We start from the raw sequence: 15,602 nt of genomic DNA, 5'->3' as shown, positions 1-15,602 counted from the left end.
TGGAGTATGAAATACAACAGGTTACTCCATAGTCAGCTACACCAAAAGCACAAGTAACTTAAAAAGTTAACCATGGTTGAACTTTATTAAAGTCAGGGGTCTACAATTTACTGTTAACTCACTTTTCTCTTTCCGCTTCACCCACATATTTTTTTACTAGAAGATGAATCATCTGATTCAAATTTCACAGCACTGATATGAACAGCACTTTTTATTCTGTTGTTGGGGGTAACTGTGTCTGATGCACTCTTTATTTAATATAAAGAAAATTACAGAGGGGTGTGAGTTCCTATGATTCACATACCATATAAGAGCACTTTTTAAACCAGCATGTTGAAGTACCTCTGATGGAAACAATTTACATGTAAGCCAGCAGGCTGAAATTATTTGGAGTAACTATTTTAAATAGTAAGTTTTAAATGAAAAAACATACTTGATCATTTGCCTTATTTCTGTTGATTACAGAAACTAATCTCTTCATCTGTTTCAAAAGTTACTGCAAATATTGATGTTGCTTACAACTTCCTTTTATTAGTTTAAGATGTTTGCAGTATGAAGTATAGCATACAGTTACTGGTTGTGACCGTATTATTTGTTTTTCCTAGGACATAATTCCAATTCATTATCATCTGATCCCATCCCCAATAAAAAATAAAAATGGCAGCAAGGAAAAGGAGAAAGAACCAGAAAAAGAGAGAGATGCAAAAGATGAATTTGCTGAAGCCTTAAGAGACCTGAAGATACAGTGGATGACAAAGTAGGTTTCTGTAACTCCCCTGATGTCAAATCACACCCTTCATAGAATAAATTGAAATATAATGTAATTTATGTATTTGTTCCTCTGTCTCAGAAACTGTTCAGTTGGTGCTTCTCACTGCCATTCTTTCTCCTTAGGCTTGATACCAGTGACATATATAATGAATTGAAAGAGGCTTTCCCTAGTCATCTCCCCTTGTATGTTGCAAGACTTCATCAGTTGGATTCTGAAAAGGTGTGATTCTTTTTTTTTTTTAATGAGACTTTAAGTCTATTCTCAGCCCTAGAATTCTTTGAGCTTTTCTCCTTGCAGTGTTCTTTACAAATCCGTAGCCTTCAGTGCTCTGGGCAGATTGGAGTAGTGAACTAGAAAATCTTGATTTTGTCTAGTGTGTCAGTGCTTGTACAGGTCAGTGCTTTAACAAGGTTAATGGTTTGTGGATAGTATTTTATTTCTGTCACTCCTGTAAGTAAAACCACTGGAATCATTTGCTGCTGAATTTCATACTTTAGGAAAAAGTTAGGACTTGATCAAGTTTAGAAGTAGTAAAAGCTACAAACCAATACACTTGTCAGTTTTGACTTTGATCTATATGAACTTTGTCTATTAAGTGCCCACCAGTCATCAGTTCTGTTTTCTGGATCATAACTGTGGTGGGTTGATGTGATTGTGAGTAAGGGATGTAGACCTTTCAAATTATAGCCTATAGCACATAATCTAGTACTTCAGGTGTTGGAAGTCAGGCTGGGGTGGCTCTCTCTTGTCTCCACAGCACAGGCAAATGCAAATGGGACTGGAGCTGCCGTAGGACTATTGAGAGCAGGGTTATGACATTCTGATACTGCCTCTTCCCTTTTGTAAGCTGTAGTTGATTCAAGAGCAGAGGGAATCTTGGAGATGAGGCAGCAGCTGGCAGGAGGCAAGGAGGAATAGCTTCTCCAATTCCGTGCCCATAGATGGAGCCGGGATAAAACGACCAACGTGTAGAGGGCAAGGTGCAAACTATACCCAACCACTGAAATAAGGATGGGGCAACCAGACTTTCAAATAGCCCCCTTTTCTTGGCACATTCTAGGGAAATGCGTTCTGTATGAACACTCACCTTGCTAGGTAGCTTAGGCACAGCAGCGGAGAGCATGAGACAAAAGGGAGGTGCATACAGAGGATGAAATGCCCCATTTCTTCTCTACTTCAGTGGTTGGGTTAAAAGGCATGTTGTGGCCTACTTGGGATGCAAAACAAGTACTGAGTTCAACTACTTCTGAGACTTGTGTTTCCCGCTTCCCTCCCCCGCTGGCCACTTTCATTATGGAAATTTTTCCATTTGAAGGCAATGTAGATTTTGGTTGGTCAGATGGTAAGATGCCTGGATTTCTTACAGCTTTCTTTTCCTCCCAGTGTTCCTAAATCCCAGTTGCCCCTTGCCTTTTCCAGTATTTCATTAATTCTTCTCAAGTTCCCATCTATCTATTAAAAAAATTATATATGATAACCAAAAGATAAGAATTCTTACCATCTTAGTCTTTACTATAGGGATACAATAGTATTCATTTGAATTGCTAATTCAGTAATAGAATTTGTACTTTTTAAAGACTATTTTAAAAAGTACAAATAGTGTACATTAAAACAGTGGTTCCAGACTTTTTAGCCCTGGGACCTACTTTTTCAAATGACACTCTGTTGGTGTCCACCTAGGTTTATCAGGCTTTTAAAAAAAGAATCTAGAAAGAAATAATATACATTTATTTATAAGTAATAGTAACCAGAGAAAAGACCCTCAAACATTTATATCCCTATATTTACACATGCCTGCAAATTTCAGGAGCTGGACTCCTTGCAGGGCAATTGTAGTTGTCTTGCAAACTGGGGGAGCTGAGCTCTTTGCAGAGTAATTAGCAACTACAGTATCTATTTTTGAATAGCATTAGGGCTTGAGGCAATTAGTTATCTGATCTTTCCATCGCCCTTTGGCAAAAATCAGGTCGCAGCCAACCAGTAGGTCCCGATCCACAGTTTGGGAATGACTACTTTAAAGAATTTTGAACTTTAACAGAGCTAGCAGAATGCTCTTTCATTATTCTTCCATTACAACTTAAGCACTGGCTGTAATAGTTGTGCTACCTAAATATGCAGATCTTTGCAACAAGAGCTTGAATTGGCAAGTAAGTGAAATGCATTTTCCTACTAAGAGGAACTGTTTGCATGTCTGTGCACTGCTGCTCCATTGTGGGGATGAATCCTGTCTTGTGGTGTTTGGGTGCTGCAAGTATGGCAAAGAAATCAAATTAACATACCTATTAGCCACTTTGCATTCATGTCCCTTAATGTATAAACTTCATGTGTTTGTTTCAACTAGGAACGAATGAAAAGACTGCCTGAAATCATTGAGGCTGCCAATACAGTTATCTCACATATCGATCTAACAGCCCTTGCTGTTTATCTTGCTATGAAGACCGACCCCAGGCCTGATGCTGCTACTATAAAAAAGTACCTAACCAGTAAATACTTTTTTTCTTGCATCTTATTTCTGCAGCCTGTTCTAAGGCTGGCTCCCATTTGTGTCTTCATTAGAAGCAGTTCAGTTTTCACAATAGAATGTTAGCAGTCACAATACAACAAAGACTTGAATAAGGTTAGGCCCTTACAATCCTGTAAGGAGTGTGTATGTGGTGCAGTCCTATGCATGTGTACTCATGTAAACCCCATGGAGTTCAGAGGCACATAGCTCCTGTATAAGTGTGCATAGAACTGCAGCCCAGGTGATCTTAAACACATTTGTGCTGGACAGTGAGAATTATTGCTTTGGTCCAATGTGTCTAACCTAGAAGTCAGTCTGAAATGGGTAGTGGAGGCAAGACATTTTTCGTACAAGTACAGTGGAAGTTGACAATCATTATCCACGGAGATGATCAAATAAGATTAGCAATTAGATTAGCTGCAGTCAACAATCCTATGACTAACTTTGATTTCAAAATGCAAGTTTGGAAACTTATCCAGTAATAGCCTTAGGCCCCCCCACCTCTGTCATGTTCAGTTATTTCATAACTAAATATTCTTTGTTCTACAAGTGGGGTATGTCAGAGAGATGAAGGAGAATTCCCTCCATTTGTCCTTATCACCCAGCCCCAAAATCCCTGTTAAGGGAGTGTTTCAGAGCTCTTTTCCTGAGATAGTGCTTAGAATGGCCAGGTAGTGGCTGCCACCAGAGAAAACCCAAAGAAAGCCTAGCCATTGTCAGAGCAACCCTACTGAAAAAGGAATGCCTTTGAGAACTGAGGCTAGTGTCCATGTATGTCAAATGGCAATTTGGGTTTTGGAGGTCAGGTGAGACTTCTTTTCTTGACTCCATGATTAATTTTCTGTCCCTACAAACATCACCAGTGAATTAAAAATGGGAGGAAACAGCTATTCAGACTTAACACATTGGGATCATTCTAAGCTGCCTTTATTGTGAACATCAAGATGTTTAGGGCTTAATTTGAACCAGGGCTCAAATTTGAAACCAGCCCCTGAAAGTAGTCATATAAGTGATAGATGTGTTCCTGTCTTCCTTACAATGGGCATTCTAAATTTATAATAGAATTGTAGCTTAAAGACCCAGCTAAGGATTAGTTGTAGTGAAGCTTTATCTAAAATAAGTGTGTTCACCTTTTTGGGGGCTTGTAGATTTGTTCCCTCCATATTATGTGCCCCTAAATACACTGTGCATTTTGGATCCTGGTTTCTTCACCTAAATTTACAGGTAAATTTCTAAGTTCTGATGTTACTCTTTGTTCTGTATATCATAGGCAGACAGTTTTTCCTTGTATTTTGGAAGTGGGAGACTTAAGTATATCTGTTTTCTTCAAAAAATTTAACTAATGGAGAGGGGGTTGCAAATGCTAATCTGTAGCTGAGAGTATTGCATTTCTGAAAACATAAAACTTATTTAAAAAAAAATCTTTGTTTCATTGTAAATGCAATGAATTTCTTGCCTATTTCCCTTTTAGTGAGATGGAAAAGCAGAAATCTACCTTAGTGGATGCCCTGTGTCGGAAGGGAAGCGCATTGTCTGACCAGCTTCTGCAGTTACAGGCCCAGGAAGGGGCAGTGTCAAGTGATACAGAAAATAAAGATGACAGTCAAGAGAGCAGCTTGGATGCTTTGACAGAAACATTCTGGGAGACAACTAAATGGACTGACCTGTTTGACACCAAGGTATTGGGGCAGGGGAAAAGGAGTCCTACATTCATGCATTTGGAGGAAGGAAATCCATATTGTGTCACTCTTTAGCTAGCAATTTATACATAATCTCTGCAAAAATAAATCAGCATACTCCAACCCAGCAGCATCTTTTAAAAGAAGGTCCAAAATAGCCATAGTAATCTTTTATGTTGTGTGACTTGCAGTGCTTCAGTCTTGATTTGAAAATTTCTACAACATCCTTCCTTCTGCTTGTCTTCAATTGTTGAAGTCTTTTCAGTTGTTTATATTCTGAGTGCACTCTGTTGGTACCCTTAACTGGGCATGTAGGAAAACAAGAGTGCAGTTGTGGAAATGCAGGAATATTTTAGGAAAAACAGTAAGAAAGGGAAGAAATGTGGAAGATGAGTCCTGGGACAAAAGTTAAATGAAATATTACACAAGTCTTAGTGTAGACACCTCCTAAGTATAAGCAACACATTTTTTGCATACCTTCATGGTCTGAATACAATATCACCAATTTTTCATACTTCAAATGTAGATACTGGAAGCATATAATTAAGTATGAAGTATTGCTAGAAAGTCTGGGTTTAGAATTCAAAGTGCTTGCCTGAACATAAAAATCCCCTTGCTGTATCATACCAAGGCAAAATCGGTCTAGTCCAGCATTTAGCTTTTAAGAGCAGCCAGCCAGGGCATAAAGATGATGACCTTCCTTGTTTTGTCCCTGGCATTTACTTTTGAGGGGCACACTGCTCTGTAACGAACACATCAAACTTACTAGCATGTTGTTGCATCATTAGAATGAACCTTGTTGTGAAAAAATACGTTTGAATGATCCTTAAAAAGAGTGTCTTGTAGAATATTTAGGCCCAAATCGTAACCAATTTTCCAGCACTAGCATAGCTGTGCCAGTGGGGCGCGTGCTGCATCCTGCAGCTGGGGAGCAGTCATGGAGGCCTCCTCAAGCTAAGGGAATGTTTGTTCGCTTACCTCAGAGTTGCATTGCCTTTAACTTGGTGCTGGAAAGTTGGTCAGAATTGCACCCATAGAGTCATAAAGCTGCAAAAACACAGCAACCTCTTAAATTTTTACTTCAACAATGTTAGTGAATGGAACAACTTCAGACATTACTGCACCTATAGCCAACTGTATATGAAAGTATCCTGTACTTCTGGTTCTTGCAGTGGTGTTGTGAAATCCAAATCCAGTTTGTTTAGGCCACTGTATCTCAAACTTTGAGGGAGATTTACTCCCTAAGTAAGTTTTTTGTGAGGGAGGGGCAAGGGCAGTGACGCGATCCTCAAGCCCTCCACAGGATTCCCCAAGGCTTGGAGCATTAAAGACAAGTGATCGCAAAGCACCTCCTGGAAACCGGAAGTGCTTTGTGCTTGCTTTTTTCAAACTCTCCAAGCCTTGGTGAGCCCTGCAGAAGGCTGTGCAGGGCTCCCTGCACATCCTTCAGCCCTGTGTAAGTAAAAGCACCCTCCTTAGCAATGTGATTGTGGAGAATGTGTTGCTGCCTCCCCCTTCCCCCACCCCTTAAAGGGACGGAGGAACCTCTAAACAGACTGGTGGGTCACAACCAACTAGTTTGAGAACCACTGGATTAGGCAAACCTTTCTGTCTTCAGTTTGTGAATCTTACCTCTTTATTTTGTGTCCTGTATAGGTTTTACCATTTGCCTATAAGCACGCACTGGTAAACAAAATGTATGGGCGAGGTCTCAAATTTGCAACAAAACTTGCAGAGGAGAAACCCACCAAGGAAAACTTGAAGAATTGTATACAGGTCAGTAATTGTTGCATCATCATTCAGTGAATTGCCACATGCAAATCTCCCTTATGTTTTAAGAACTATAAAAACTTATTGTAGGAATAGGTTAGAACTCCAGTACGCAGTGTTGCCTGTAATTTCCGTAGGTACTGTACGGAGTAGTAATAGAGCTGCGCAGCCTGTAATGATGTCATTGCTGGGTTCCAGAGTGCCATCAAAGAAGCTGTGTGGGGCTCTGACTTGAGCTGCATGGCCATGCAGGCTGGAGGGAACAGTGCAGGTACCTATAGTGAATTGGGGATATGTGTTTCTGGCTTCTGGTGTGTGTTAGAATTCTATAAAAAAATCATGCAACTTTTTAGTGCAAGGTTTAAAAAGAATGGAAATAAGATTTCTGATTTCTGATTTTCTTTAGCTAATGAAGTTGCTTGGATGGACTCACTGTGCATCTTTCTCTGAAAACTGGCTTCCTGTTATGTGTCCACCTGATTATTGTGTGTTCTGAAATATCTGCAGTTGTAAATTTTGATGTGTTCTTATATTGATTGGATATAAAGGTATGTTATCTTACTGGAATGCATGTTTTCATCCATTATTGAATGCTTAAATTGTGTGTATTAAACGAAGGCAAGGGATTGCAGTTTGTGTGTGCTAGCTAGGCTCCTGATAACAGGAAGCCTGTTTACACTCTGACATCTAATTTCTTGGGGTAGCCCCTGGTTGCCCTAGAAATGACAACATATGAACAAAACCTTTCGCATATATCCCATTGCTGGCAATGTGGAACAGCCAGCACCAAGGAATTGGAAATGAAGGTAGAAAGGTTTCTTGCATGTATACATGGTTCTTAACTGTTGGTAATTTTTAACCAGAAGCCTGTACAAGCTGTTTTTTTTACAACAAGCAGGGTTTTAACATGTTTAAACATAAGTTTTTTTCAATTGTATGAAGGCCTTAAAAAATAAAGCTACATAAATAGTAGCTACAACCTTATTTATTAGACTTAACAGTAATGGAACTTAATTATCAGTATCACTTGCAAGAGTTTACATTTTGAATTTTTTTAAATAAACCTTTCACATTCACTACAAATGTATTCTGAACTGCTGGTGCTCTTGAATATCTTCAGTTTGGAGATACTCTGTTTCACATGGATATTTTAGAGTATCAGGATACACTGATACAGATATATGTATAAAGTGTCAGACAACACTTAATCAGGTATTGTAAAACTTATACATACAGATATGTTTAATAATGTTTGAAAAACTGTAAAACTGCAGAATAAATGTGCAAATTTCAAGATCAAAAACCTGCACTCTCATACTTCAATTTTTAAAAAATAATAAAACAATTAACAAAGCTGCAATCTGTCCTTTTTCAAGAATATGTAAGGGAGACATTAGGAATTCAGTGTTAATTTTAGAGCAAATGGAGAGAAGGTGCAATGCTGGATATATAATGTATGATTTCATGGAGGCCAGGTTAACAGTATTTTTGCTTTTTAGCACTGTGTCAAATATTGGCCATATTTTGTATACCACTTAATGAGTAAGCTTGGCAGTTCAGTAGTGATGTAAACATGGGGTATAAAAAGGTTTTCAGTTGATACCCTGTGGATATAGAAGGCCCACTGTATATCGCATTCCAGACCCCACACCATGTACTAAAATCTGCAGATGCTGGAATCAGAGGGGTTAACACATGGCTGAAATTACTCACCTTGGGATTGCGCTGGGCCTCCAGAGGCCATGCTGGGCCTGTGGCTCATTCCATGGGCCTCTCTGCCCCCTCAGAACTCTCTGACATGACCAAAATCCACTGCTGGTTCAGGGACCAACTTCTGGTTGCAGCCAGGAGGTGTTCTGAGGAGCAGGGCGACCTGCAGCCCACTCCACAGACCTTCTCCTGCCTAGGAACACCTCCTGGATGTGACCAGAAGTCGTGTCTGTGAACTGGAAATGGCTTTTAGTTGTGTCAGAGGTGTTCTGAGATCACGGATAGCCCATGGAGTCAGTTGCGGGCTCTTCACACCTCAGAACATCTCTTGGACATGACCAGAAATGGCTTCCAATTGGCCTGGAGGCCCTCTGTGGCTTGGGCTTGGTATCCACAGGTGGATACTGGGCCCACTTTTTTGTCCATTAGTATGCAAGACCATAGTGCATTTTTGTGACTATGTATGCTTCCAAATGTGGGTAAATAATAATTCAGCTATAGCAGTATGGCTGATTGAGTACATTCTACTATCTGGAAACGGTGTTATCCTTGTAGCTCTGTGAAAATATTCTCAGTGCTTATGACCCCAGATTTAATCTGAAAAGTAGCTTCTCCTTTAAATTGTTACGCTACAGTCAATTTGGATTAAGAGGATTGCTTGGTGTAGTAACTTGGAGACTTACTAAAGAATGAATCTAGTAGTCACCTTTTTATTTCGTTAGCAACTGATGTGGCTATAGTGGAGTTCAAGTTAAGGTTTCAAGTCCGGTGGAAATAATTTTATGAAACTGGTCATAGTGACACAAAATGTGTTCAGTGATGGAAAGATGCATTTGGTGGTGTATACTCGATAAGTATTGCATAAGCAAGGGAAAGAACATTCACTGTTCATCTTTTCATGCCTGTTGCACAAACACAGTGGGGATGGCTTGCCACAATTAAGTAGTCTATGTTTATATAAATCATTTATAAATAGGTAGTTATTTTCTTTTTCCCAGGTCAGAAGTTAGAACCTCAATGCTACTCTCTTGTTTTTTTCCACAAACCAGCCCATAGTAAAATAGAGAGTGTTGCTTCTAAAAACTACCTCTTTGTAAACTTTGAGGCTGCTATCATTTATTCAGATCCTAATTTTCTCACTGTGCCTTTGAACAACTTGACATTTGACTCTGGAAATTCTGCTAGATGTGTAACATTAAACATGTTGCTGATTTTGTCCAAAAAATCATAATCTGTGCTGAACCTGAATTTGTTTGCCCATATCAATACTGTTCCAGGCTGGCACAAGTAGCTTATGGTGGCTAGCAGAAGATCCAGAGCAGTGTGGTGATACACCACATCAGTAGCTACAACAAAATCATAATGGTGGGTTGACCTTGGGAAGTCTTCATTGAGGTTTTTTCCCCAAACCAACTTCCGTACTTCAGGCTTTGGAACATCGATGTCCCGTGTGTTTTTTGAAATATTGAATTCCAGATTTTCAAGGACCTCTGGCAAATCAGTAGCTGTGACAAAAGCACCTGAAAGAGAACAAAGCCACGTTCACTATATAATTTGCCTTGATTAAATGGCCTGTCTCCTTTCTTCAGGTTAGCAGTTTCTATTACTGCTGCTCAGTGTAATAATCACTGACTGCCTAGGCGTTCTGCCCACTAAGGTGCAAGCATAACAGATTATTCTTTAAATAAAACCATACTACTGGATAATGCTCTGCAGAACACAGTCTGGGGGTGGATGAATAATTAGCACTGTCATCCAACTACTTAAGAGAACACCTCTGCTCGTGAACCTATACCTTTTAAGAAATTTATTGCAGGGCAGGGCAGCTGGCATTATGTTAAATAAAATTTTTAAGGCTTTATCTAAGAATAGCAAAGTAAGCTCTTAATAAATTAGTTCAGTGGTTCTAAAACATTTTAGCACCAGGACCAACTTTTTAGAACGACAATCTGTTGCAGCCCACCAGAAGTGATGTCATGGCCAGAAGTGACATCATGAAGCAGGGAAATTTTGAACATGCCATACGAGAAAATCAAATCAAGTAAGTAAATTAAAAACTTACAATATGGATGTTTGAAAAATTTATTTAAAATAAAGAAGCTCTCCTAACTCTCCCAAGCAGTTACTGATCAGTTTAAAAAAATTTCCCCAAGCATCCCAAAGGCTGCAATTCTATCCACACCCAGGAGTAAGCCCCATTGACTATTATTGTTAAAAGTATATACAGAGTAGCCTGTTAAAAGTACAGATCTGTAACATTTCCCCAACTGCAGTCACATACCATGGTAGCATCCAGTCTAATATATGAAAAATGAAATACACATTGAAATGAATGGGGACCCCTTGAAATTGGCTCGTGACCCACCTAGTGGGTCCTGATCAACCGTTTGAGAGAGACTGAATTAGCAGGTTAATAATAAATGCCACCATTCTCCACTGAGAGATCAAAACTAATCTTGGGCAAAAATCTACAGCACTTACTTGTCTATAGTATCAAATTAAAGCACGGTGCACATTGATTTTCAGAATACTTGTGTTACTGTCAATTCATTCTCAGCTCAAATAAAGTTGTTGAAAAGAGGAGAGGGAGGAGAGGATGGAGGAATCTGAGCTATATCATTTTGAGTTAAAGGTTATACAGTACTGTATAAATCTTTTAAATAAATGTGTTTGAAACGTCTGCAGCTGTTGGTTTCAGAACTGGCTTTCAGAAATCTTCCTTCCTGGCCATTGCCACTGAGTTGTTGGTTAAGAACTTTCAGCTGCTTATCAACTAATAGTACACAGTGCCTGAAGACTGACATGGTGTTGTGGGAAAGAATTTGGCAGGGATGGAAGCAGACAGCACATTTGGAGGTAATCAAACAGAGCAGGAGTCTACAAACCCTGACCCGGGGGCCAGATGCTGCCCACAGCCAGCCTCTGGTCCTCTGAGAGCCTCTGGCCCAGATGACCAAACACAACCAGAGCTGTGCTTGTGGGGTGGGGGAATGGGGGGTCCATTTAAGTGTGTACTTTATTTCTTGGGCTGTGTTGGTGCTTGGAGAAATCCTGGACATTTGAGCCCATTTATTCACTCATCTAAGTTCCATCTCTAATGTATTTATTTAAATTTTATATTTAATTTTTTTTCTGGGCCCTCAACGCTGTGCCAGATATTTGATAAGGCCTTTCGGCCGAAAAGTTTAAAAACCCCTGAAATAGAGTATGTGTTGAGAATTGTGAACAGGAGTGGGCTTTCATGTGAAAGTGAATGAAAAATAGAGACAGTGAAGGTATTGCTTACCCAGGGAAGTACTCTTAATAGAATTTATTATTGCAGATTACTAACCTAGTATACTTGCCACTATAGCCACCAGGCCTGTCCCAGCTCCAATTTCAAGTACTTTCTTGCCTTTGAGATTAATTTCTTCTTGTTCGGACTCCAGATATTGACACAGAGCAAGGGCCTAAAATAATATTCATGTTTAAGAATTAGTGGAATTGCCTGTTAACAGAAGTTTAAAAAAATAGATCTGGTTATCGTACAGTGTACACATGCCCCATTGATTTTAATATGTGAAAACTCTTGCTGTGTTTCTTGAATTTGTGTATTTGATTGAACACAAGTTCAGCCCAAAAGTAAAAGGAAAGGAAGATGACTTACTTATGATGGATATATCATTTAAGGTAGCGGTTTTCAAACTCTCTTGGGGAGTTTGAGCTGCTCTAAGTTCTTGTGGGGGCGGGGGAGGCAGGGGCACAATCCCCAGAATCGTGCTGCTCACTTCCGCTTTAGCGGAGGTGGGGCGCAATTGCTTAGCTTTCAAAGCTGTAGGGAGCCCTCCAGAAGGTTGCACAGGGCTCCCCACACCCCCGGGAGGCTGCAGGAGGCTCGGGTAAGTGGACCCAAGCCCTCCTGAGCGGCATGATCCTGGGGATTGCGCCACTGCCTCCTCCCTGCCTCCAGGCCACCCGCCCCTTACGGTGAAAGTGGCCAGGGCCCACAGGCTGGGGCGTTGCGATGCCGCAGTTTGAAAAGCCCTGATTTAAGGCAATGTTGCAGTAGCAGCAAAGCAGAGAGGTGAAAAAGCTGTGGATTTTCTCCAATTGAGGATGTTACGTAGGCTGTACTTCCCACTTCTGTAGGTGAGGACTGTGTAAAATAATGTCTCTGTCGTCCTCTGAGATTTAGTATCCCTAGTTCAGGTCCAGCCTTACTCTTAGCAGTTTAAACCCAGGGACTAGAGTTCACAGGTTCTATCATATCAATTTTCCTGTGGTTACAAGGAAGGCTTCACTAGTTCCACCTTGCTGAACGGGTATCATCTACAAGCAACTGGGCACTTCAGACCACCCTAGATAAGGAGCCCAAAGGAGTTCATTTAAATTAAGATACTGATATTTTCCCCCCAAAGTGTGTATACAGGCGTGCGCCACTTAACAACTGTTTGCTTAACAGACCACATATGTGACGGTGTCAAAGCACAATAAAGATGCTCTTAATGAGGCAATCACATCTCCCATAGCCTGTAGCAGAGTGTCTGTTTACACAATAGATAGACATCCTCTTAATGCAAAGAAGATGCAATCTCCAGTAGCCTGTGCAGCCAGCTAGTTTCTGGCAGGGAATGTCTGTTTACACAACAAAGGCACGAGATTGGGCTGAATGTTCGCTTAACAACCTAACTGCATAACAGGATCAGAGAATGCATCTCCATCAAGTAGCACACATCTGTATAAAACAAAATGGATTTTCTCCAACTAATCCAAGTGTTTCTTTGGGTGTTCAAGGTATTGAATAGATATCTCTTTCAATCTAGTATTTCCTTGGTATTCAGGATACCAGAGAGATACCTCCAATATATACCAAGAAAAATTCTCAGGTATTTACTTCATACAAAAAAAAAAAAATTCAAACATCTGCACAAATAGGCTGCCAAGCTTATGGGAACCACATAATTCGTCAGAGGAATCAAGACTGCATTCAGTCTGGCTAACAGTGCTATCCTGTGCATCTTTTAAATGTATGTTTAATTACATTTAAATGTGTTCAGTGGGGTTTACACCTACATAACATGTACAGGATTACAGTCTAGATCTTCAGAACTTACACCAGGCCACACAACAGCTCCGAAGGAGTCTATGGACTCTTGAATGACAATCCGATGGCCAGCATAACAATAATGTTCTTTGTCAAAATAATGAGAGGCTCTTGGAACCCACTTTTCCAACATTTTACAAATGCGAGGCCCTATGGCAAGAGAGATCAATTGTCATCTGTGAACATAAGACTGCAGTTATTAGCACAAGCATATTGGAAAGAAAACAAACTCACTGATTAGCTTGTCTGTGCACAAGCATCTAAAGAAATGGTTTTCAGTGAAGCTTTTATAAATTGCTCCGTTATTTGTGAATGTATTTTATAAATTTATGCCCTGCTCTACAATGTCAAAACATTGCCAGTGAAGCTTACAACAGGTAATACAAAGAAGCTAAAAAAGCAAGAAAGATTAAATGGCAGAATAAAAACAGTGTTAAACAGGTGTAAAAATCCTGTTGGGTGGTGGTGGTGGGATGTTAAATAAAAAGCAGATACCTTTTTCAGAATTTTGTGTGGTTCAAATGTTTGCATGTTTGAAAAGCTCACTTAAAAAATCCCAGGCTGTAATCAGCCAAAGTTGATGAGCATATTATGTCCCTCCAGTTTCAAAGGTAATGTTTATTTCTCCCATGTAAATTGTAGCAGGATGAGTACAGTCACAAATTGTATTTTCTGCAGTTCAGAAAATTATTGGCAATTATTAGAAATTATTACAATGCAGACATTCTAGCAAAGAAAAACGTGCTCAAGGGCAACCTGAGCCAGATCTTGGAGAACTGTAAATGTTGTCCTGGAGTTCAGATTCATCTTCCGAAAATTCAGATTCCTCCTCCTCTTCTTCTGCCATTTTTTGGGATGGTTTGGGGAACAAGCATTGCTGTGTAGAAATCATAGCAGGAATGCTGTGGGAGGGGACGATGACGACACGAAATCATTAGCTGTTCTGTGCTTAAGGATGGTTATCTACTTCTCTGTCTAGCTCTCTTTTAATTTTCTTTCATTTATTTAATTTGTAGCCAACAGATGTTGACTGTTAAATAGTTTAACAGTTTTTTTAAAAAACAAAATTAAAAAACCCACCAAAAAAAATCCATGTTATATAGATATCTATTATCTTTCCACTAAGGAATAATTTTGGGTACTTACTCAACTATTGTTTAGCATACTTGTAATTTGTGCTTCTGACAATCTTAAATAGCTCAGGAGTTTAGTTATTTCTAATTGTGGTGTTATAGCCTATTGGTGACTTACAGCCCAATCCTAAAGGTGGCAGTGCTGCCAGGTGCAGTGGCGCCAAATTGGCTACTGCTACATCATGTGGCACCATGGCAGGATACTTTTGGCACCTTCCCCGGGGAAAGCCCCAAGTCCCATAATGGGGCTTCTCAAATCTCCGCTAGCTATTTTGCTGGCACAGAGTTCAGAGAGTCTGTGTTGGGCCAGAAGCCCTGATACAGAGTTCAGAATCCGGTGGAGCAGAGCTCCTGTCCCGCCCTTTTCTTCCCCCCATCCTGCCTCCCCACACCCCAGAATGCCTCCCTCTGCCCCCAAAGCCTTCACCGCCACACTTACTCCAGACCACCTAATGAGCTTCCAGGATGAACCTGAGTCAGGCAATCTGGGTGGTGGTGAAACCTAAGTCAGGCACTCTAGCAGCTACATTATAGGGTCTATCAAATGTGTGTTCTTGGAACTCATTCCCTTAGATTATTGCAGGTATACTTTATGTTCCCTTAGTACAAATGTGTACTGGACAAATATTATCACTTCCTCTCTCTAATTTGTGTGAGTCTAGTGCAGGGGTGCCCAAACCCCGGCCCGGGGGCCACTTGAGGCCTCTCAATGCGGCCCTCAGGGAGCCCCAGTCTCCAATGAGCCTCTGGCCCTCCAGAGATTTGTTGAAGCCTGCACTGGCCCAATGCAATTTCTCTCAGCGTGAGGGCGACTGACCTCTCGTGTGAGCTGTGGGATGAGAGCTCCCTCCACTGCTTGCTCTTTCACATCTGTGATGCAGCAGTGGCAGCAAAGGAAAGGCCAGCCTTGCTTTGTGCAAGGCCTTTTATAGGCATTGAGCTATTGCAAGAC

The 15,602-nt window shown here is 40.4% G+C and overlaps 2 protein-coding genes across 4 annotated transcripts in view; one reads left to right on the top strand and one right to left on the bottom strand.

The window, feature by feature from the left end:
• Positions 1 to 7,233, top strand: part of TPP2 (tripeptidyl peptidase 2) — a 55,567-nt gene extending 48,334 nt beyond the window's left edge. For 2 of the 3 annotated variants that reach the window (XM_066619330.1, XM_066619329.1), the window contains 6 exons: positions 606 to 757; positions 895 to 991; positions 3,114 to 3,244; positions 4,747 to 4,954; positions 6,611 to 6,730; positions 7,131 to 7,233. In XM_066619330.1, coding sequence (XP_066475427.1) covers positions 606 to 757; positions 895 to 991; positions 3,114 to 3,244; positions 4,747 to 4,954; positions 6,611 to 6,730; positions 7,131 to 7,220 — 798 coding nt within the window. In that variant the 3' untranslated portion in view covers positions 7,221 to 7,233. Of the gene's footprint in view, positions 1 to 605; positions 758 to 894; positions 992 to 3,113; positions 3,256 to 4,746; positions 4,955 to 6,610; positions 6,731 to 7,130 lie in introns of those variants that run through there. The other variant, XM_066619331.1, reaches the window with a different exon arrangement.
• Positions 7,234 to 9,550: 2,317 nt separating this feature from the next.
• METTL21C (methyltransferase 21C, AARS1 lysine) lies at positions 9,551 to 14,364 on the bottom strand. The gene is made up of 4 exons (XM_066621345.1): positions 14,274 to 14,364; positions 13,528 to 13,667; positions 11,766 to 11,883; positions 9,551 to 9,954 (listed from the first exon to the last, which is right to left on the bottom strand). Exons 1-4 carry the CDS (start codon positions 14,362 to 14,364, stop codon positions 9,551 to 9,553), a joined length of 753 nt encoding a protein of 250 aa, XP_066477442.1.
• Positions 14,365 to 15,602: the final 1,238 nt, after the last annotated feature.

Source organism: Tiliqua scincoides, chromosome 3, assembly GCF_035046505.1.
Source record: "Tiliqua scincoides isolate rTilSci1 chromosome 3, rTilSci1.hap2, whole genome shotgun sequence".
Lineage (NCBI taxonomy): Eukaryota > Metazoa > Chordata > Lepidosauria > Squamata > Scincidae > Tiliqua > Tiliqua scincoides.
This window is presented reverse-complemented; position numbering and strand designations above follow the sequence as displayed.